The 24,137-nt window shown below is 44.7% G+C and overlaps 1 protein-coding gene across 3 annotated transcripts in view; it reads left to right on the top strand.

Annotated features, from left to right (window-relative positions):
- The window catches only part of Znf521 (zinc finger protein 521), a 273,658-nt gene extending 254,608 nt beyond the window's left edge, over window positions 1-19,050 (top strand). For all 3 annotated transcript variants that reach the window (XM_040757865.1, XM_040757864.1, XM_005065366.4), the window contains one exon: window positions 18,250-19,050. In XM_040757865.1, the coding sequence (XP_040613799.1) occupies window positions 18,250-18,279 (30 nt within the window). In that variant the 3' untranslated portion in view covers window positions 18,280-19,050. The remainder of the gene's footprint in view (window positions 1-18,249) is intronic.
- The last annotated feature ends 5,087 nt before the right edge of the window (window positions 19,051-24,137 follow it).

Raw genomic sequence — 24,137 nt, 5'->3', positions numbered from 1 at the left:
ATTAGGAACAAGAGACCACAGACACAGTTGTCCTCCGAACAGGGACTTCTGCCTAGGCACCTCTGTAGTCAGATCCATTGGAACAATCTGGAAACCCAGATTACTAGAGCATTCTGCAATCCAGACAGGCTCATGGAATTCCTGCATGTGTTCCTATTTTAGATGTTTGCTCTACACGTGGGTCGATTCCTCACGTTAGCAGAGACTAAGTGCCAAGAATAGACCCTTGGTGTTTACAAACTTCCATCTCGCTATTGGAAAACACCACATCTAGACCCAACTGTTGTGACAATTAGGGAAAGAGAGATGACAATCACAGACTCTATCAGTCCCCTGAAATGAGCAGAGAATTCAGGCCAGAGTCTTCTGGATCCCTCGAGGTGATGAGCCTTGCACTGCCGCCCAGCAATGAGCTGTTCTGGGCGCTTGGAGAAAGATTGATAGGCTGCCCTTGATCGCTTTTGCTAAGGCAAGGCAGCTTCAGAGCCAGCCGTGTATTTTAAGAGGACTTCACATTTGTACCCTTTATTGTTATATTTGCAGCGAATCTACAGCTCGGAACAGGCTGTGCCCTGCAGCTATGAAGGAGTAAGTTCCCCTTATTGGAGGGAAATCGGTGTTCTGTAAAAGCCCGAGATGGGGCGGGTGAGATGAATGGTGCTTAAAAGCTCTGCTGGCCGTGCCGTCATTTGGAACAGCAATGCTGGAGCTCTAAAGGAGACTGAAAAGCAGGGTAAAGGAGTCCTTTTTCTAAGCAGTGAAATCTCAAACTGCCTAAAATAACAGGTCTCCTTCATCGATTACTTCGCTGACCAAGCATGGAAAGCACTTAGGAGGCGGGAGCAGCTTCTGCATAGAGGAGAGAGTGAGGCAGGCATCTCTGCCTCCTGCCTGCCTGGGGTCCGGGTGGGCTGTCCTCCTCTTCCTTGCACAGCCCTCTCCTGCATGGGTGCAGCTCCTCAGCGAGGCCAGCAGAGCCCATCGTCTTTCCCAGGGAACCTGAGTCTGCCATCAAAGGCTTCCTGCTCTGGATCAGCAAAGCTTAATTTTATAAGTCACCAGCCCACAGCCTGGGTACAGCTTGCTAAGTCGCATGCCTTCTGCACATACAAAAGGTGACTCGCTGCCATTAAATAGCCCAGTGTGCTGGGCAATGCATTGAGTTTATAAGGGTGAAAGGTCACTGCGCAGGAAAATGGAACAGTATATTTGCTGTGAGGCAGGCACCAGGACCTCACTCCCGTAGTCAGTTATAATTCATGATGCTGCCGGTGGGAAGCCCTTTTCCCTCTGTGGAGTTAAGGCATCTCCAGTGAGGCCTGCTGGGAGCACCCTATGTCCCCACCACCATCTGTGCACTCACTTCCGAGCCAGGGGGGTGCCCCTCCCTCTCCCTCCATCATACACAATCCTTGTGTTAATGCTGCCCAAATTACTACTGATTTGTGAAGGTATTTCTCCAAAACAGAGCAGGGCTCTTACGTGACTAAACAGGGAGGTGGGAGGGATGACCTGGTGAATGTTTCATTTAGAAAATACTACTAGTCAGAAAACAGAGAAGCAATAATGCCTTAAGACCATGGCTGACTTGGAGCCTGCAATGTACTATCACCACCTCTTAAGAGGTACCGGGAACCTGAGAGCCCGGGGATGCAGTACAGGCGGTCGACGCAACCCAAGTCATCCTGCCCCCAAGCAACCTTCAATGTTGGCAGTGGGACCTCTCTGAGACCTTGGTTCTGAGAAGTGTCTCCTGCCCTCTCCATGGACTTAGCCAGCTAGTGGCATGAATGCCATCCCAGCCTAACACACACGGCCTGTCTGTGATGACATGCCACTCCTTCCTGAGGTCCAGCACTGTTTACTTTGGGACTGCCTGGAACTCAGTTCAAAGGACATCACTGAGAATAGCTGTAGCAACCAAGTGCTACAAGCTGTGTTCTGAAGTGGTCAGAGCAGAGAAGTCCCAAGTCCTGAGCCAGTGGCACTGCCTGCCCATGTCCTTGCTCTCTTTGCTTTCCTGGAAGCCCATCAGTAATGAGACGGGAGAGAGTGTGTCCCAATATCTGAACCTAGACCTGTGTGTTGCTGGACGATCTCAGATTAATCTGTAATGCTTCCTGATGATCCACTGTGACACTCCCCTTTAAAGGGTCTGAAAGAGTAGCCTGTGACTTCACGGACGGGATGCCATAGGGAGCCTACTCTTTTATAGATTCCAGAATGGTTTTAGGAAGCTCAGACTCCAGCTCATTTCGGAGGCTTTGGAAGAGCCATGGCAAGGTCAGAGGTCACCCATGAAGACAGGAGCACACCAGGGGCCACCTTGCGTGTAATTGGCTGGCCATCCCATTCTGCTGCCCGCGGTATTTGTCACCCAGCCACCTTTACCCTCCCGAGGAAAAAGTGGGGCAGGAGTGGCTGGGCTCGCGAGCCAGGTTTTCTTGGGTGAAAGATCACTTTGAGATGACACAGCCGAGTAGTCAGCCTGAATTCCTGGTTGGTATTTTATTAATTTTGCACCAAGATAAATCCTGAAATTCTGACAAACTCCATGACAGGTGAAATTCCTTCTTGCAGAATCTTCTCAGCGAGAGGCTGCTCATTTCGTTCTGTTCCGAGGCAGGCAACAGGAGGGCAGCTTTATAATCAGCCCTCGAAGGACCCCCAGCCGCCCCAGAGTCTCGGACTGATTGAATAACTCCTGGGCCTCTTCCCCTAGGCCTCCATCAGCGGGGGTCCTGTGGAAAGCAATCTCCCGCAGACTGGCACTGAAGTGAGCTTTAAACCACCATTTTCTGCTCTCCAGAGGAGCCTGGAGTACTAAAAGATAGATGGACTGCAGATATTTTATGAGAAACTGTCAGAAGAAGAGCAGAGTAAATGTTTTTTTCTTCTTCTTTGAGTCACACACTACATCACTGTTGAATTTCTCCCAGCATCCTTTTACATTTAAAGTAAGAAATTAATTGGTTGCTAACCTTTCATTCCCCTTTTCCCTCTTCTTCGTTGTCTTCCTCCTCCTAGGGCTTTTTTTTTCCTTAAATATTCACACAGAGGCCCTTTGCTTAACCACAGTTGTAGAAAATCAGTACCATTTGCAATGAAATATTTATAATGACAGAATGAAAAATTGGATTCATTTTCTGGACTGCAGCCGAACAGTCTGCAACTTTGCACCAGCGTCGCCGTGCATCCCTTCTTCCCTTTCACAGGAGTCATTTCAAAAACACGCCACGTGTCCGCTTACCTGTGTGCTGGAGGGCTGTCTACCTACCACAGCACAGAGCCCGGCTCTGCTCTGAGACAAAACACAGACCGGGAAGAGCGTACCTGTGCCGGTGCTGCTAGGGAGGGCGCTGGGGTGGACGTGGCCCACAGCGGGGAGCAGAAGGTGTGAGCCCCCATCAGAAGGAAGACAGCAAGACGTTTACACGATATTAGGGGACGGTGGGGCCCAATCTGTAGCTCAACACAAAGAAGAGTCAGCCCAATGTCTTATCTAGGGACAGGTTTACAGGGGGCCAAGGGACATGGGTGCACAGCACCTAGCTCTCCCCTTTGTTTGCTTCCCTTCTTAGGGTTGGCTGTGACCCCACCTCTCCGGGGCACCCTCTTATAACTGTTTGCCCACAGATCTGGAGTTGATCCTTTGCGGTTTTCCCCAGAGATCAGAGACAAAGGGCTTTGTTAAGACAGCCCAGATGGTGTTGGGAGCCTGCCATCCTTACCTGTACTAACCTGAGTGGGAAACAGGTACCATTCCTTCTGTTTTCAGGGTCCCATTGGGTGTGTTGCAAGGAGCCTAGTAAATGAATCGCAGTTTCCCAGATAAGTTTTTACTCCATACACAGTGTGGAATCACTCAGCCTCCAGTGCAAGGTACAGCAAGGGAATAGACCCGCATCTAGGGAATCCTTCGCTGGCTTCTAGACCAGCCTTCTATGTTAGCCTTGAATTCAGACTCCTTTTGGAACACTGGGCTTAATTAGTTAGTAGTGTTTCATTTTGATGCTTTTCCACAAGTGAAAACAGTTTCTAGTACTTTCAAAACATGAATAAAAACAGCTGCGATTTGAGATCCTCCAGGTTTCATTCTTTGAATTTGCCTCATCACACATCAGTGGCTCCACAAGATCAATAATCCATATTTTATTATATAATAAAGGCTGTCTGTAATTGAATTAGCTCACTCCATCCGATTAGCCCTGGTTCATTCGTAGGGAGGATAAAAAGAATGCCCGTATACCTCAGTAGATCCTATCATTTGGATGTAAAGAAGCTCGAGTTGTTTCAGGATTTGTTTTTCTAGGGGGGTGGCGTAACTCACAGTTCATGTGTGTATGGGAGATGGCACTAAATTTTCACATCCATCTGTCCTACAGCCACCCTGGCATGGGTACCCTACAATAGGTCTCCCTTCTGACAGAGACCGGGCTTCCCACTCTGAAGTTCTGAAAGACAAGCAAACTGATCTTTGTTTTTATTTCGTTTTGCTTTTCTTTTCTTTTATGATCCTTGACGAAGTATTTCTCCTAAGGCCAGTCTCTCTTATCATCCAGAGATGTCATCTGGGGCCTTTGTGAATGCTTAGTCTATCCTCTGTGAAGCAAAATTTAGCACCAGTTTAATAAGAACACTGACTGGGAGAAGGGAGGTGCCGTTCATTTTTGGGCTCTCAGGACAGGACTCCAGTCCTTCCCCCGCCTCAGAGGATTGCTGTTTCCATACAAGCTGTGAGATTTGCCTCTGCATTGTGTGTGTGTGTGTGTGTGATTTTGTGAAATCTGCTGACAGTCCCGCACAAGATTATGTGTGCTATGACACAGGCAGCCTTGTAGCTCTGAAATCTAGCCTGAAGTTATTTTACTGTAGTGTTTCCTAGAGTCTTGATTCTGGGGAGAAAAGAGGCTTTCTTAAGAGTGTGCAAAGGTAGTGCTAGAAGCTTCTTCCAGAGCCGTGCATGGGTGCAGAAGTGTGTTACCCCTTAACCCTCATTACTGCTGCTGCTTCTTACTTCAGTTGCCAGGGTTAAGGGGAAACCTTTTTTAACATTGGTTTTGCAACAACTTAAGCAAGTCTGAAGTATATACCAAGTAAATGGAAGTTGGAATGGCAGAGTGGAGAGAATCCGTCTCCTCTCAGGCCAGGAAAGGAGCGCTGAACAGTGTTCATTCATGTGCTGCCAGCTGTATTTCTGCTTGTGAAACAGCTTGCCCAACGGCTCTGAGTGATTTTCTGTGTTGTTAGGCAGGTTCGCAAGAACGACAGGCCTCCTGACAGAGCTAAAACGCCGTGCAGCCCAAGTCCTCGGTGAAGGAAGGCTGCACAGGGAACCCCAGTGTCAGAAAGAGAAGCACCCCGACACAGACTCTATTTCAGTGTCTGTGCTCACGAGGCCCTGGGTCTATTTCTCCTCTTGTCCAGCGCCTTCTGTGCTATGACTGGTTTGCATTTGTGTTTGAAGTACCAGGCGGTTTAATGAAGTTATTCTTTTATAAATTTTGCAACAGTGAAGCAAGCACGAGGGCTTTAAATTAGAATAAGTGCCACTTCTGTGTGGCAGGTTCCTTTGAGGGCTGATTAGAATAAGGCCTCCCGTTGCCTGGCCCCTTATGCCTGGCAATGTGGCTCTGTATACTTGTTTACGGCTCACCTTTGAATCTGCGCGAGTGTGCACCAGGCCCGCCGCCTGGCCCTCTGCTAGTCGAGACTGTCATTCTTCCAGGATCATGTTAAATACTTCACATTAAAGAGTGCTTTTTTTAATTATATCGCTTTATTGTAATGAATTCAAATTAACTTGGAGGAGCAAATTGTATAAGGATGTGAGGGTTATAGATTGCTCTCACCATAGTTACAGCACACCTCTGTGTGGGGGGATTAAAAGGCCGTCTCTCTCATAGCTCAGAGTACTTGGAGGGGTGAGGAAACTGTCGCGAAGAGACCAAATAGCAAAGCAGAAAAGGTGCCCCGAAAGTGGGAAGAGAGTAGGAATCGCACAAGTGTGGTTTGTAGGCAGACACAGGTCTCCTTGGTGGAGGGAGACGTTGGGGATACCTGTCGTTTTAAGACCTGGTATACAAGAGAGAGAATATGAGCATAACATAGCAGACTTCTATGAAGAATAAGACAGAGCTGGCCAGATAGATCGGTGGCTAAGGCGCTTGCCAGCAAGCCTATGGCCAGAAGTTCCATCCCTGGGGCAGCCACACAATGGAAGGTGAGAACCTCTGCCCCTCACATGGGCTCCCGACACACATGATTGCTTCTCTTGGTGCCTGTGTGAGATAGTGATTAAAAAAGGATGTGTTCAGGGGACACAGAGAGGGAAACTTGCAGAAACTGGGTCCTGAAGCTGTCTGCAGCATACCAAACTAGCAGAAATGGGGCAGAAAGACAGGCAAGCGAGGGGGCATAAGCAGACCTTTCTAACCAGGGATTTTTATTTAAAGTGGAAGACAGCCAAATATTGTACTGGGGCAATGACATGTTTGCACTTCCAAAGAATTTCCTCACAATCTCAATGAAGCCTCCTTGGGGGCTTCCTAACATTGCATGCCCCACCTCAGAATGTTCCAGAGGAGCAGAAAGATCTGAAGAAGCAGTGGAGCTTTTACATGGTGCTCATGCATGAACGTAGCTCAGTTCTCTACACAGCAAATGCTTGCTCAGGCATGGAAATGCACGCAGGCGTACCCAATCCCAGGGTGTGGCCCATGTTCAACACTGCTTAATGATTTCAATCAACATGCTGTATTTTGGCCTATGGACAATTATTCAGTTGACCATGGTAGGCAACAGGTTTTCTGTTTTCTTTAATGACTTATAGTGTGTTTCGCTCGTGCCTGGAGAATGCGGCAGTGTGCTAATTAAAAACAAGTATGCCTTCCTGGTAAGAGAACTCGCTGTGCAAGCCTGATGACCTGAGTTCAGATCCTCAGCACTCATGTAAAAGCTGGGTATATGCCTGTGCGCCTGCAACCCCAGGCTTGGGCTGAGGATACTGCCGGGTCACCTGGGCTTGCAGGCCTGCCAGCCTGGCTGAAAAGAACGGGGTGCTCCTGGGTCACTGAGAGACTGTCTCAAAGAACTAGGGCAAGAGTTCAAAAGCAGAGCACTGGATGTCCCTTTCTGGCTTCTGTACACACGCGCTCACACACACACCCACGCACGCAAGCATGTGCTGGGGGGAGGGGCTTCTTCTAAGTTCAGTGCATTCCTTTTTTATAATTATTGGAATTCAGTTGAGGAGAACCCCTGTCCTATCAAGTTGAAAGGCAGAGAAGCATGGCTCCTTCTCCTCACAAAAGGTTGCCCTTTGAATATAAATCACATGTGCCCGGTGCCTTTCCCATTCTAATCAGATGACCTTTTGAGTCTGATGGACCAAAGTTTAAATCCTAAGGCTGCCAGTCAGTTTTTAAATCAATGACTGGCTCCTACACCCTTCGGTTCCCAGCCAAATCTCAACGGATCCCTCACACAGATTGCTACAAGCAGCAGGAGGAGAGTTACAGCTGATTTCAGGACAGCCAGATTTCACTATAAGATCTGAGCCAAGGCTGCAATGGTGGGCCATGTCTTTAATCCCAGCACTCGCACTCGGGAGGCAGAGGCAGGTGAATCTCAATGAGTTTGAGACCAGCCTGGTCTATGGAGTGAGTTCCAGGACAGCCAAGGAGTTACACAGAGAAACCCTATCTCAAAAACAAATAAAAACAAAATAAAACAGACAAAAAATATCTTGAGCCAAGGAGAGTGACTAGGATTTATTTTAGTAAGTCCTTTTTAAAAATAAATTTAAAAACAGTCCTTCCAGGATTCAAAAATCTAAGGTGGGGGGAGCCACATATCTATAATGCTTACAAGAGGGTATTTCTGAGCAATTATCAATCTAAGCACCCATTATTTGTTGCTAATTACTATACAAGTCTGTTAATATTTAGCAGAAGTTTGTTTAATTGTGTTTGTCTGGGAAAGAGATGCCTTAATATAGCTTTAGCATGGAGAACCAGTGGTGTGTATCCCAGAGCCTGGCAGAAAGGAAATTTGTATTCGCCCAAGATTAACTCATTAACGTCAGACAAGCCTTCCCTTTCCCCTCTTCCTTGCACAGTTATTTGTCTTTAAGGTATTAAAATTAAAGCATGGAGAAGGGGGCAGCGTTCACGGATGTAGAATTGGAAGGAGGTCATTCTTTAGCTTGTTTACAGATGTTCTGGTCTAGAAAGCACCAGTGTGATAAATTAAACATTACAGTGGGAAAAAACTAAGGCCTAGCAACAACTGGTGCATGGGCACATCTGTCTGTGAAGAGCTGACTTAATCCCTGAATATCATAGTCGACAGCCTTGCCTGTGAAAGCCTTCTGTCCCCCGGTACACTGAGACCGTAGTTCCAGACCCGAGGCAGAGTTGTCATAGTCTGCTCCCTCTCCTTTCTGCTTTGTATCATATGATTGCAATGTGCTGTTGGCTCCTTGCAGGTAGACAGGTAGCTCAATTTGCTGATTAATTGTGAAAAAGAAGAATCAACTTTTTTACTTTTAACATATTTCCCATTGGCTGCTTTCTTTCTTTTTTTTAAATCTTATTTCAGTTTTTATTGTGATGTGTCACAGACACAGGAACAGACAGGAACTACCATGACAGTGTACATTTGGGGGTCATGGAGTAACCTAGGTTACTGGTTCTTGCCCTTGGCCTTGTTCCTTTGAGACAGCACTGGGTGTCAGACATGCACACGCACGGCTGGGGTATAGAACTTGGGAACTAACTCTTGGAAGGCACTCATTTATCCCCAAAGCATCGATAGCTCCAGTCCTCCAAGGAGGAGAATTCCCAAGCCTTTCCAGTGTGCTAAACAGTTAGAAATATGCTTAAAACTGGAATTGTACTATTCTTCTTAAGGTCTTCCTGGAAAAAGGAATCATTACCATGTTAACATTGTCTATATGTAGCCCAGCAATAATTTGGTCTTTTGAAGTGGTTTGTTTTATTTCTCTATGCTGTCTAATTGTCAAAATACTGGGAATTATTTATGTTTCAACTTACAGGTTGCATTACTTAAATAATTAGTCTTTGCTCCTGAAGACTCACATTAAACTAAGGCCCAGGTAATTAGCTGGGTATTTTTACTACATTATAAACCACTGTGAAATTTTCCAGATTGGTTCAATACCGCTTGTTTGTTTGTTTCGTTTTAAAGAAAGAGCAAACTGTGAGCTCATACAGTCATCCCAGAACTTGGGAAGCAGAGGCAAGATCAGTTTGTCATCCTCGGCTACATAGTAAGTTTGAGGCCAGCCTGAGTTACATGTGACCCTTTCTGAAAACAAATAAAAAATTGTAAAGTGTCTTCACCTGTCTGCATGACCTGATAGACCTTCAGCCCAGATCCTGTGGCATCTACAAAGGCTGTCACCTCCTTACTTCTGCCAGCTCTAGGCCTGTGTAGATTCTCTAAGAAGTCAGCTCACAGCCCCTCGCAAAACACAGGGTCCTTGCTCTGTTTCCTTTGAACCCTGTCACTCCTGGTAGATGGTATGGACTGTGGCCAGGAGCATCCTTCATCTCTTCAGAGATGCCCACCAAACACTCTCCCTTAGATCCTTCCTAAGTAGGAAACTACGCTTTCGTTTCTGGGATGTATTGTATCCAGATACAATAATTTCTGCCAGTAAACATAGGCCAACAAATTGCTTGTGGTTCTCCTGGGGTTCTTTCCAAGTAGGCATTCATTTTCACACCCTAAATAGTAACTTGAAGAGCTTAATTCCTGAATCCTGTTGGACACTGTCACAATGTGAACATCCTGAGCTCTATTGTTTCCTTAACCTTAGGTGGACTATCTTTGCTGTTATGGAGAGTAAATAGCTGAGTGAGTGAAAATTTCTGTAGAGATTTGGTTCCACCCACCAAGAATACCACTTATAATATATCTCAGAGGATCCTTTGCAGAATTTCTGGACAATTGCCCAATTCATCCTCTGATATTATTCTTAAAACAACATGCAGGTACAGTCCTGTGTAGTATCCATGTGTCTCTTTGTAGGACACACATTAATTTTGTAAGGTAACAGACATATCTCACAGACGGAGTTGCTCTCCCTAGCACAGCATGGCAAGCTCTGTATATTTTCAATACAGAAACAAATCAACTAGACCATAATTCAGGAGGACTGTCCATACAAAGACAGGTCAACAGCAAGGGCTCCCTGTGGCAGCTGCTCAACACTGTAGCAAGGTATGTTCAGCCTGCGCCCTGTGGATTGTCACACAAGGAAAGATTAGCTATGCATGCCGACCATTACAGGATCACAAACGTAAGACATCATGGAACTTGCCTGTGATTTTGTTTTGGTAACTTGATTGTGTGATTCTCAAGCCCAAACTTTAGAGATGACAACATCCCTCACAGTATCTGGATCTGACACACCAGAGACCAACATGTCCACATTTCTCCTTGGCCCATGGACCACTTCTTTCTTGGTGAAGCTTAAAATTAATTCAGTGCTAGATCTTTCTTATCTCCAACCTTTCATTTATTCATGCACAAATGTTTTCCAAATGCCATAAGGCAGCGGTTCCTGACTAAGAGTGACTCATCTCACCAGAGGATGTGTGGTGATGTCTGGGGACACATGTTGCAGTGGAGATCAAATACACCTCCTATACTGCCCCTAATGTCAGGAAAGCTGAGGCTGGGGAAACCTGTAGTAAGACAAGCCCTTATTGGAATCCTGCATCTGCAGGCTCTTGTTTGAAGCCCACCTCAGGAATGGCATCCCTTTTCTTCAACAGCGTTTTCCTGTAGCTTCCCGGGCACACTTCTGGATGTCAGCTCATGAGCTCACCCTTTCTTGCATTCTGTAGACTCAGCACAACTCACACTTTCTAGGCTCATTAGCACTGTCATCCAAAGAAGAGCAAGCACTGTGTCTATCAGTGAGTTTTATCAGAATGCTAGCTTCCTATGAAAAATGATAGAAACTTTAATGCAGAATTGTTTGAAAAACTGGGCTAAAGTCTAAAGTTCATAAAACAATTCTCGCCTTGTGGGGAAACAATCTCTAGTGTGACTGTCCTTTTCTGTCTGCTAGAGCATTTATTTGTCTGGTGATGCCATTTCACTTTTGTTTTAATATCTAACTCAGTATCATCCAGAAAGTGCTCTGAGATGTCAGCTCAAGCCCATGTGAACTGTTAAGTGTCAAAAGAAAATGCATCAGTGTCTCTGCAAGTTCATGGTGATGACAGTACCATATGACAAAAATAAAGAGGGAAATTCCTGCAAGCATGATCAGAAATCCGAAATCTGAGGCATTAAAGAGGGATCAGATACAGATCATGATAGGCAGTTTCAGAAATTCCAGTTACAGTAGAAGAGTCCTAGTAAATTCTTCAAATGTAAAAAATCATGGGTCAACTTTCCTGGGCATAAGCAATCTGTGTGTAGATTGGTTGTCATTTTACTTTCATTTTTGGTCATCAAATCACTAAGGAAAAATAAGACATATTGCATAAAAGAACATCCATCAAACATGTCTCATAAAAATGTACATGTCCACAAACATGTATCTGATGTTTCCCAGGTAGGGCCTATGAAAACTCAATTGTGCAAAGTTTCTCCTGACAGGAAAGGAGTAGTGACTGCTTTGCAAATGGGTATGAATGGAATGTTGGTTGGTTCAGGTCTTTGATGCAATTCTGAGAACATTCTTGTTGCCAGTCCCAGGGCTTATGGGGATTCTGTTCATTCAGATTTCAAGGGATGCACACCTCTCTGATTGTATGGACTCTGAAAGCATTTCGTTATTAACATTTCCATCCTGTTGGCCTTATTAAGATGCTTGAGAGCCACCCTTTGCTTTATGACTGTGTTTTTCCACCATCATCCAGGGTCAATAGCCCAGCATCCTGCCATCACTCCCTGTATACTTTCAAAACTATTTTACCACAGAGAAGAAGTTGGGAATGAAAAAGAGAGACGGTAAAAATGTAAAACTCTTGATTAGAAAGTATAATTTAATAGAACATGTATTGAACCAAATGTATTGATTAATGTAGAAGATATAGTACTTATATTGATTCGAAGCAGAGATTTAGTACTAAAAGCTCTAAGCCAAAAAGCTGTTGTGGATTGCTACAAAAGTCAGTTTAATGCTGTCCTTGGAATGCCTTCAGAAAGAAATTCTTCTAATGTTGGAGGACTAGGTAGAATGCGGTGTATGTCAGGCTGATCCCAAAGGGTTTTATTTTGTACTCTAATAGCTGTTACGAGCCTACATTATATCCAAGGAGTAATTTTCCTTAGAGGTGCCCAGCTCGCTTTGTGTCAATATTCTAGCATTTTAAGTCACGTACAGTATATGCTTCTGGGAACAGGGAAGGAGCCAGCCAGACTCATAATGGCCTGCATTCATTAATAAAGGCAGAGGCTTCTGTCCCTCCATTGCCCACTACAGGGAAGCCTCTGTGGCCTTCAGGGACCCCGTACAGGCACATTTAAAGGAAGCTCTATTTTGAGTGGGCAGGAGATGAAATGTACGACTTGGAGGTATTTCTTAAGGCAGCTCTGTGCCCGAGCACAGGGGTGACCTTCTGGGTCAAAGAAGAAGGCAGGTCAAAAAGACTTATTATCCAAACTGTTGGAAACCAATTGCTTTTGTTTAAAACTAAATAAATAAATAATGAAAAAAGCAGGGGTGCTTAAAGGTGGACAGTGATGGAGAATTCAGTTTGCAGCCTGAAAAGAAAGCTCGCAACCGAGTGTGAACCGGAATGTGCTTCCGAGAAAAATGAGAGCATACTGATTAGCCTCTGTGTTTACAGATAAACGGCCAGCCCAAGTGATAAAAGGAAGGGTAATATAATTAGTTAATCAGGGCAGATTGATTGCGGATGTTTGTGTTCTTCAACTAAAGGAAAAAAACCCAACATGTTGCCACAGCATTGTCACCATCTGTTGAAAGACACAACCACACTTAATCTTTATATTCCTGGGGTCTTTCCTGCTTTGTTTCTGAGCCCCAATTTCGTTAGTTTGGAAGCATCGCATTTAAACCGAGTCCAGCCACGGTGGAAACTGAGGGCGCAGTGACTTAGCGGAGAGCTCTCCTTTTCATCTTTCCTCTTCTCCATTCCTTTTTAAAAATAACATGCTGGCTTGCTCTCTCTTGCTTCCTAGAGCCTGTCTATATTTGCTTTGGCAGAAGCAGCTATAAATAGACAAGCCATGCTTTAAAGAAAAAAAAAGATTTACATCTTTGGTTTGTTTGGTTTTTTTTAACACAGCCCCCCCCACACACACACTCCAATGCTGCCTTGATCACTATTGCCACTTAACATTTCAGCGGTGTTAGCAAAGCATGGGCCCGAGACTCAGAAAACTTCAGACAACTGTGGGCACCACTTTTGGGGTGGAAATGTAATTTTCTAATTCTGAGAAGGTAAATTCCCTATCCGTCCCCCCTTCAAAACTTAACTTTTATCGTGGCTCTAGGTTCAGAAACTCGAATTCCTATCAAGATTTGAGGAAAATTGGATCACCCCAAAATTATAAGGTGAACAGTTCCAGAGGATCATGGGTTTTTATTTTTATTTAAAACTATTTTCTTTGGAGTGCATTTAAAATAGGATTAAGCCGTTTGACCAGCAAATGTGGTCAGCCCTCCAAAAGACGAGGCTGAATTAATCATTTGTTAGAGTGCCAAGCCTAAAATGAGAATTCCAGTCTTGTAAAATGGAAGGCATCTCACATTTTAAAAGAAATACATAGTGCTAGGAAGGGAATTTTTAAGGCCCTCATCTGTTTTTTAGCTTCGAAGTTTAATTTCACATTTACAGGGGAAAAAAAAGAAAGAAGGCACACACACACACTCCTCCCAAACCAGGTCCCTCACAATGAGGAAAGTGTTCTTGGAACCTCACTGTTAGAGTAGCAGGCCTACATAGATCTTCTCTTAGGCTTTAAGGTATGTTGTAGGTTTGATTTTTTTTAACACAAACCCCCCTCGTGTAAAACAACTGTTCATAACTGGGATTAATGGTTTTCAATTTTCAGTTACTTAGACATGGGGTCTCCAGGAGATGGCTTTTTTGCAGAGTAGAATATGGCCCTCTGTGGGATTGCACACGTTTTCTTCTCTTCACTTCCTTTTCTGTCCTCACCCCCCACCTCCACCACTGGTACTCAGATGTTCCTCTCGATTATGTAAAACACTTTGCCTTCATTGGAACAGATATTTTTTCTCATAACCTGTCATTGCATTAAAGTGCTTTGGGGACTATGAATTGCTGTGTAAAATTGGTGAGATTACCCACTGCTTTGTTCTAGTGAAGTGGTTTCCCTCAGACCTAAAGAGCTCAAAACTCGGCAGCAGAGCTGCTGCTGGGGGAGGCTGGCCACGGTGCTTTCTGCTGCCCGCCCCTGAGCCTCGTGTCCTTGGTGTCTCAGGACTGTTCTGTCTCGTGGGCCAATGCCAGGACGACAATGAGCCACACCGCCTCCTCTCTGCTCCCTGTTTCTCTCCACTGGCTTCTTGGCGGTCTTTCCCGGCAAATGATGTCTATGGTTTCTTAAAAACACGAAACTCACTGAGCACTCCCATGGAGAGACTTGTTTCCCATCCAAAGGGACATCTGAAGGCCACATCTGGAGATTGTGACTCTGTGTCTGTTGTCACCCACACCTACAAAACAATTGAATGAATGTGTGGCTCGGACACGCCATCCGTCCTCTCCATCAGGCCGTTTGTACTTTCAGCGGACTTGGAATAGGGCTCATGTGCAGGAAGCAGAAACATCCCAGGGACACTCAAAGGAAATCCCTTGAGAGGGGGCCAGAAACATCTGGAATTTTCCTCCCCCACCCCAACAGAAATATGCCCATTTCCCATGGGCCTCTGGGGATATGCCTCCTTCCTACCATGAGAATTGCTGTGGGGAAGGGGAGACAGGGAGGGGCAACCAGGACTGGAAGAGACCCTTAATTAGGCGGGAGCCAAGAAAAGGAAAATGAATGTGGTGGTATATATTGTCAACCTGACAGGATCTAGAATCGCCTAGGAAGCAAGTACCTGGGCACACCTGTGAAGGATTATCTAGATTAGGTTAGCTTCTGTGCATGCTTATGAGGCATTATCTAGATTAGGTTAATTAAGGTGAGAAGACCCACATTAACGGTTGGCAGTGCCATTCCATCGGCCGAGATCCTTGGTGGAATTAAAAGGAGAAAGTAAGCTAAAAACAAGTATTCATTGCTTTCTGCCTCCTGATTATGGATGCAATGTAACCAGCCACCTCACACCCTGGCCGCCATGATGGACTGTGTCACCTCACATAGCTGCTGCCGTGACAGACTGGCAATTCTAACACAGTAACGATGAAGGATCTTCACTTGTCCAGGCGTTTCCACACGATAGAACCTAGTGTTTCACCATCCTTCTGCTGAGGGCACTCATCCATAGGTCTTTACTTGTTAGCAGCTTGTGCTTCCCAAGCCTGCTCTTGCCCCCTTCATGAAATTGTTTTATCTGCTTTTCTCAACCTTCAAAGAGCAAGTTCTTGGTATTAGTGACTTCAGCCTCCTGTAATAATGTGACTAAAATCTACCCACATACATAGAAAGATGGGTAAATATTTAGTGTGATTGTAATAAACTAGATCTGTACCTATATCTGTGTCTGTTGTGAGGAAACAGGTAAAAAATTAAGAAGGGTGAGTTTGAGCCACCTTAGGAAACTTAAAAATAAAGTGACACAGATAAGAGCATTAAGCTTTTTCTTTATTACACATTAGTTTCAGGAAAAACAAAGTCCTAAAAGGCAGCTACCAGTACCTCATCATCTGTCATTAGTGCCCTGGCTTCGTGTGTTTCTTTCATTTCATAATGGTGAGGTTTTTGTTCAAACCTGTCTGGGAAACCACGCTTGACTTTGAGGTAGCAACTGAAGCAGTAGAGTTTGGGGTTTTAACTTTTTAATGCTTATAAACCTCTAATCATAGCTGTGTCAATCTCTGAGAAAATAGGAAAGCTTTTTGTTCCCATCAGTATTTTTAATATGCCTTCAGAAAAACACCTCCCAGACATATTCAAAATCAATACCCAGACAAAAGAGTTGGCATAAAAATAGTTTACTCTTTATGCACTTTGAGCTCAGTACTACCAGAGAGAAAGGCGTCCTTTGAAGAGAATGGAGCGAGGAAGTTTTACGTAAGGGCAGAATGAAACAAAGCCACCTTGCTGCTAGTGATGTATTTCACCATGTTTTGCAGTTTGGGCTCCAGCCCAGTGTAAGCTATGCCAGAGTCTCACTCCCCAGTCATGACTGTTCACCACATAGCAATTGCCATGGTGGGACGGGACCTATTCCCACTGTTCATCTCCGTCACCAAAAGGCTAAGTCTGAAGCAGTGGAGGGAAGGAAGCTAGACCCCTCCCAAACCTCAGTAGATACCAGCCCCAGTCGGGAAGTATCAGCTGCCTAGCTCTTGGTTAGGCAGCCTATCCCTCTGAGCAAGTGGCTGGCTAGCCACCTTCAGGCAGCAAAGATCTCACAGTGTTCTGCTCTGAATACTCATTTAGCTCCTCTTCTCTTGTAAGACCAAATCTGAACATTTTTAGTGGTGCTTAAAAACTCCTCATAACGTTGCCAGAACTAACCTTCATCATTATTTACATGTAGTACTCTTGTTTCAGAACACTCTGGAAGATATTAGCCAATGAGAACAGACACTGACACATGCAGTCTTGTTCCGTTGCCTTCCACAAGCCTATCCTTCAATCTGCAGTGTCCTCTTGGAGGCTCTTAGTTTCCAGCTTGAATGAAAACATCAGCTTACCACCTGATGCTGCAGGGGCTGCAAAGCCTTCCCTGGTGATGAGGCAGGCCTAGGAAAATCCCTGGCATTTCTGCGTTCCTTTCCATTGTTTTTGGCCACATCACTGAATTGTCATGTATCCATGTGCCTTCCTCCTTTAGACCAGGATAACTTTGATGAGCTCAAGACAGGAACCATGCCTCTCCCCATATCCCATATGCAGTTGGTCAGGGCCTCTCTGCTGAGTGCTATGAACTATGTCATGTATTGATATCACCATTGCACAGGTTCTCATGAAGGTAGGGATACGCGAAGGTACCTCATAATTACCAGTGTAAGATCAAAAGACAAGCCCATAAAGATGAATGCAACATAGGCAGGACAGAGGGCTTTGGAAAGTCAAAGAAAGGCAATTTACTTTAAGTCGACTAAGCAGGAAGTAGTTGTGTATCAGACCAGGCTTCAGAGTTCTGATCAGAAGGAGTGAGTGACGGGTTGAATGAAGTGAGGCATAACTGCTTGGGGAAGACAGAGAGCGGGGCTCAGGCCAACCCAGGGTTCAATCCCCATTGCAAACCTGGAGGCCTGTGGCCAAGCTCCGGAGAAGACAGACCCAATTTAGCACCGTGCTTGGAGCTGGAGAATGCCCACACTCTTGCTCCTCTAGCTCTATGTGTTGGACCTCAGTTGGACAGGTGTACCAGGGGCCCCTCACAATTTTAAAAAATGGATGCACTCATGTACCTGGGGTGAGGAGTATAAAACTGCCTAAGCTGCCCAGGAACCTTCGAGAAACACTGACATCCAGAGCAGGGGAGTTAAAACAGAATGCTAGGTGCCCTGCAGAGCTACCACGGCATGGCCTCAGGTCCCACCCCACCTTCACAAGAATTCCAGAGGTCCTTTCTGAACATTTGCCATCAGCCAACTCTTCAGTGCCCACATTTGAAGATGGACAGAACCTCAGTTGTCAACATTCACCATCTAAGGAGATTAGAGCAGAGCATGTTTCAAAAACGGGAATAATACACAGGTCAAGAAACTGTTATATCAAAGTCACCCTGGTCATTGAAGCATGGGTTGTGTTTTGATTGGTAGAGGTGCTACAGGGGGGGAGGATATTTGGAGGAGGCATGGCAGGCAGAGAAAAGGTAGGGTACTACCAACACTTCCTCTCCCAGAGCCTCCTGGCTCTGCCTCTTCCCTTTCCTCCATGGAGGTAACAGCTTAGTGCATCTGTACTTCACCCAGGCAGTTCGGCCTATTTGAACCTCCCTGGTCCAGTATGGAATCAATGCATCCATCCACGTTGTGTGGAAACATGACAGTTCACGTCATTGGGTACCTACCAGCACTGTCCTATGCTCATTCCAACAGGAAGAATATCACTGAAGCTTTCTCCCTCTTTCTTTTTTCTCTACAGAATCATACGATGACCCAACACAGCAGTTAGTTCAAGTACGGCCTCTCAAGGAGAAGGACTTTTGTGGCACAAAAAGGGAACATGTTTTACTCTTTGCACGAAGCTTCCATTGTTAATGTATATTCTTCAGAAGCATTGTATTGTATCATACAACTTGTATTATCAAAACTGTTGGATGTTCATGTGTTGGAACTTTTGAGCACCAGATAGACTCCTTGTATATAAAGTGTTGCACATGTATTATGTCGTCGATGCTAAAATGGTCTTATAAAGACAAGTGGACTTGGGCCCTATTCAGGCAAGATTTTCAAAGTGAACAAAATGGCTTAAGAGAAAATGTTTTCAAGGAAGACAGAACTTAAAAGAACTGTTATCACGTGACTATGGTTGGACTTCCTTTTATTTACACTTAAGCCTAGAATTTCTCTTTTGGTATATCAACAGTTAAAACCCAAGACTATTTTTTATTGCTGGAGATTCTCGTGAACCATGAAGAGACATTCTCACAGAACAGAGCCCCACATCTGGATATGGCCCGTATATATATTTGTAAGCCTTGCAGTGTGACAGGTAGCCTCGCCATATATGCAATAGTTGTTATGTAGACTGTCAAAGTTTTTTTTTCCTGGCTACATTTGAAGCTTTGAGTGTTCAAGGTTTTCCTTAATGATTTCACACAGCCAAATTCTTGAATCGGTTGAACTAACCTGTATGTTACTGTTCTCAATGTTTACTCTGCGGTCTGAACCTGGAGATTACTGGAATTGTTTTCCAAGAGGAAATAAATTCAGTTTACCATCAGCTATGAGTGTATTTGTGTGTTTTCTTTTTCTAGTTACTCTTACCATTAAAAAAAAGAAAGAAAAGGAAATCTAATTGCCTGCACCCTTGGATATGAAGTCTGCTCCTGCGCAGGTCCCAGGCATAGCCTCAATCATATTTAACCTTTGCTCACTGGGCCAAGTGTGGCTGGGAGGAGATTCATCTTGCTGCACAGGAAGAAATCAGACCCAGTCTACTTGAACTGTCTTAGATTCTACCAGGTCACATTGTACTTGAGGATTCTGACATCACAGATGGATGTGATGGCTGTTTTCTGCATAATTTGCAGCCCAATTCGTGTCATGCTGTGCAAATCTGAACTCGTGGTGGATGGCTGCAATTTGCGCGGCTGTTTGGCTTCTGTGTGCTTAAGAAGCAGCGTCGTTCAGAAGACAAAGCGCAGAGCAGCAAGTCAGAGGGCTGTTAGTTCTGGCTCTGGCGCTGACTCCCAGTGGAGTCTTCTCCAAATGGCTTCATCTCCTGGCCTGGGATCACCCGGCCAGGGAAGGTAATGGAACTTGGTCATCAGCCTTTTGACAGGCACAGGATGGCTCTCTGAGCGGCCTGTCTCCACAGCCCACCACAAATTGCTGAAGAAATAGAAGCTCCTGATTTCAGAGCTTTTGAGAAATGCTTTTAAGGAAGAAAAGAAGAGCAATGTGTGCACCAGACCTTGATGGACACCTTTAGTCTGAGTAGTGTAAGTTATGATGCTCGTGGACCACAGTCATGGAATCATGCTTAAAATGGTTACCACACTCTGAGGCCTGTGACCTCTTTTAAACTCTGAAGATCTCAAGCAAATAGCAAAAATCTTCATTGCATTGCAGGGTAAGGAAAATGCAACCTGGGCTGATGGGCTTGTGACCCCTTGTCGCCAGGTGATCTGCCTATGCAAGCTACATGTCCAGCACCACGAGGCAAGAAATCTTGCTCCACGGTTCTCAGATCTTAGCCTGCTTGGCATTCCCTTAGGACTTGCTTGTAACATCATGACCTACCGGACCAGACAGACCTCCAGAGTTTCTGATTCTATGGGGATCAACTTTGTGCTTTTCTAAGAATTTCTGGGTAATGTTGGTTACGGACCACACTTGGAGAACCACTACCCTACCTCATTTTCAAGTCATGAAATGAATAAAGTGTGAATAGCTACGCATATGATATTATTGATTGTGTTTTCAATAAAAGAAATTTTTGTGAAATTTTAATATCATTCACAAACAAGTATTTTATAGTGATTAAAGTATGCACACCTGCCATAATGTTTCATGTGTATGTATTTAGCTTTTTAATGCAAGGGAAGCCTACACCTATACATTTCACAATGGATTGCCAGCATGCTATTTAATTAAAAAGCTTTTTCACTGGCTACATGAATAATGAAGTATGCTTAGAATATGCAAGTGCATTCATAATTAAAATATTCAGCTATTTTTTAAAATTAAGATCTCTGGTTCATTCAGGATTTTGCATTTAAGATGAAATAGCCACACTTAATCATTTTTAACACCTTTAAAAATTTTGGTTGCTGATGAGAGGGTTATATTTTTCTGAAAGGAAACTGTTGGTTTATGGAAAACAGGTGATATGTCATCCCTGAATTAAATCCTAGGTTTCTCTTAATATTGTCTCATAGAGACCGCCTAGGTTTGTGGCAAACACCAGAACTTAGAATTTTCACGAGGCAAGAAAGGCAGAGCTGCCCATTCTGGCAGTGTCCGTGGCTGGCGGTGTGGCTACCTCAGCAAGGCCATGAGTCAGCCTCCCCTGAGACAAAGCTGAAAAGCTAGAAGAGTAGACCATTGTTTGTGCCACACTAACTGCTTGATCTTCCGAAGACTATAAGGTATTTCCTAGCTCATAGGCTCTTCATCCTTGTAACCGGTCAGTCTTTGGGTGACAGATGCTAAACAGTGCCCACACAGCTTTGATAAGTTATCTTCTTTATATTTACATTCTCCCTCATAACCTAAGGCTGGAATGAAGCTTAAAGATAATAAAAAAATACCGGTGTGTGCATTAATTTTGTGGAGCTATGATCAAGTACCTAATATAAAGACCTAAGAGAGCAATGACGGATTTGAGCTCACGGTTTCAGAGGATTTTATCCATGTCCATTTGGTTTCATGTGCTTACACAGGATATTATTGTGGCTGGAGTGAGGGGTAGAGGAGAGCTATACACTTCTTGACCAACCAGGAGACAGAATGAGACAGGAAGTAGCAGAAATGATATGCTTCTATGAGTCTGCTGTCAGGGACAGGCTTCCTCAATTTAATCCTGCTTCCAAAGTCTCTAAAACCTCCTGAAATAACACCATCAGCTGAGGACCATTCAGTCACCTAAGGAACCTATGGGAGATGCTGCATATTCAAGCCATAACAGCTAACATTATGGAAAATCTGGGGGAGAGCATGGACCAAAGTAGTTGCACTGTTTACACTTCTGTTTTGCTTTTGAGGGCATTTTAGCATTGACTTGGAGCTTCCTGGTTGTAAAGGGGAAAAATAACCTGAACTAAAGGAATGCATCACTTTCTCGAGAGAAAATGTTATCCTAGTACTTAATTACAAATGAGCTTTCTCAAAGGCCTTATATCTGGGTAGGTGGCCAATACAGTGGCCCTGTTTGTGATCGTTTGTGTGGAAGAAGTCTGCTACATGTATGAGAAGCCGGGGATGTGCCTGCTCATCCTGTGATACACAAGGCAGGTACCGAACAAAGCATGACCAGGCCCCAAATGTCAGTCACTGCAAGGTTAAGAAGCTGCTCTCATGGACAGTATCATGTGAATCCTACCCTCAGGGTCTAAGCTTGCTTGATCTTTGGAAGGACAAGGGGACTGTCAAACTAGTCTATTGCTGGAGTCCCATCCCATAGCTACTGATGGCCTAAAATACAAGTATCCTGGGTGACTCCAAGAGTCAAGTGTAAGAAGCACTTTCTCAAGCTCACAACCTCAGGGGAGTGTGTTGAACTCAAGACTAGAAATGAGGCGATAGCATGCAGGGAGTAGAAAATGAATGGGACTCAAGTGCCCTTCCCTGGGTGTCACCTTTTACAACTGGGCATCTTAACCCTAAAGCGGTGTAGTAACTAGGTGACACAGTGAGTATGAATAGAGGATAAAGAGTAGAAAGGACCCAGGAGTCCATCATCTTCATATTGGTCCAGGGATTACTAATGTGGCCAGAGAGATCTTGTCCCATGAGATCTCTGACAACCTGAAGAGTCCTCTCCAACTTAGGGAGATGGACGCCTCGTGTCAGGTAACTCATGTCTCAGAAGTCACCAGCAGCCGAGTATTTATGTGCTATGTGCCAATTTCCAAATGCTGGCAATCCGTTCTGCTTTTTGTAATTCAAACTCTACCAATCCCCACCTCGTGAACCATGTGAGACACACTGCAGGCCAGGCATGCTCCTCAAGTTGCCAGCTTTGACCTCTGGTATTGACTAACTTTTCTCCTATTTCTCATTCCCACTCTTATTAGATGATAATGTGGGTTTCACATGCTAAGATTCATATTGTACTGTTTTTAATCAATATGTGCAGATTTGAAGCTGCCATGTGACCTTTTATCTTCATCACACATGAGGTTATGCAGTACTCCACCAAATGTGTGCTCTTTCTAGCCGTGGACAGCGAGAGTTCAAGAGATGAACAATAATAATAACAGAAATGAATATTCTCTGATGCAAGTCAGATCTGCTGTCTTCTGCATTGCTATTGAAGACCAATTTATTCATCTTTGGAAATCACACAAATGGGTGATAGGGTAGAAATTCTACCTTGATAACCAGCAAATATAACTACTGCTTCAGCCCAGATAGGCTGCCATCACTCAATCAGCTGATTCCTGTAAGCATGGCTTCTCAGAACAGTTCTGAGTCTGTTTTGGAACTGGACCAAGGTATCCAAGGACTCCTCAACTTCCACTCCATAGAGCATGGCAGACTTGACTGTGTGTCTGTTTGTGCCTGTTGGGCACAACATAGCAGAACCCTTGAGAAAGGAAGTTTAGAAATCCAGATCCCATTACAGAACACCTGCAAACCCTCCTCCAGTTAGCATCAGCAACCCAAAGCCTCTTACCTCCTCCCTCTCCAGGAGGAAGTTCCCACTAAAGGCACTAAAATCATGAGTTCAAGGAAGAGGGATGAGCCTGGATAAAAAGGACCCAGCAGGAGTCTCTGGCAGAGTCCAAAGCTCAGGTCTGGTAAGCACTGTATTTCTGGGTGAGAGCCTTAGAGGCAGGAGTAGCCGAGACCACCTCTTTGGATTCCTCTGTAATGAAGTCAGCTGTCAACTCCTTTGGGGGAAAAGCAAAGAGCCCCTTTATTTCCAAGCAGGTGTTGCAGCATATTAAAGGTTGCATTCCATCTTGCGCTCACATCCTGAATGAGCCAGTTTGCAGGCAAGCTCAGTTCTTGCTGCAAAGAGAGAAACTTGGCAATGATGGAGGCTGAATACTTAAATGGCAATCAACTTCTGGCTCGTATCAATTAATTCCTTCATGGACTTCTGCCTAAGTATAGCATCTTGAATTCCCAGCTGTGGAAGCCATGTAAAACAGCCCAAGCAACACATGCCACCATTTCAGAAAGGGCACACCAGTGAAAGGACTGGGTGGTGGGCAAGCTACCTCTGGGCACCTAAGAATGCTGATGTGGGCCTCTTGTCTTCTACCACATGTATTGGAGAGAGTGGGACACATACCCATTCCTTTGGATGAGAACTACATCAAGAAAACTTTTAGTTTTAGTAAGTTTATGTGAAATCTCTCTGAAGGTCATCACCTTCTCTTGGCTCTGAAATATGCAGATTTAATCAGATTGGGGACTCAGAAACCAGTAGAAAATGTCTCTTCATGTAGGAACCAGAAAAACCTATTGAAAATGGTTTTCATCTCAAGGAACCCACCACAGACGCTTATGTATCCCTGTTATACGATCAAGGGCTGCCACAGGCTGAGGGTGAGTGTGCACTGTGCCCTAGGGGACCTGGCAATTCTTCAATTCTTCTGCCACCTGCAGACAGTGCAATTCAGACCACGCCGTCTA

Source organism: Mesocricetus auratus, unplaced genomic scaffold, assembly GCF_017639785.1.
Source record: "Mesocricetus auratus isolate SY011 unplaced genomic scaffold, BCM_Maur_2.0 Super-Scaffold_100015, whole genome shotgun sequence".
NCBI lineage: Eukaryota > Metazoa > Chordata > Mammalia > Rodentia > Cricetidae > Mesocricetus > Mesocricetus auratus.
Note: the sequence above shows the minus strand (reverse complement) of the source record. Positions and strands in the feature narration are given on the sequence as shown.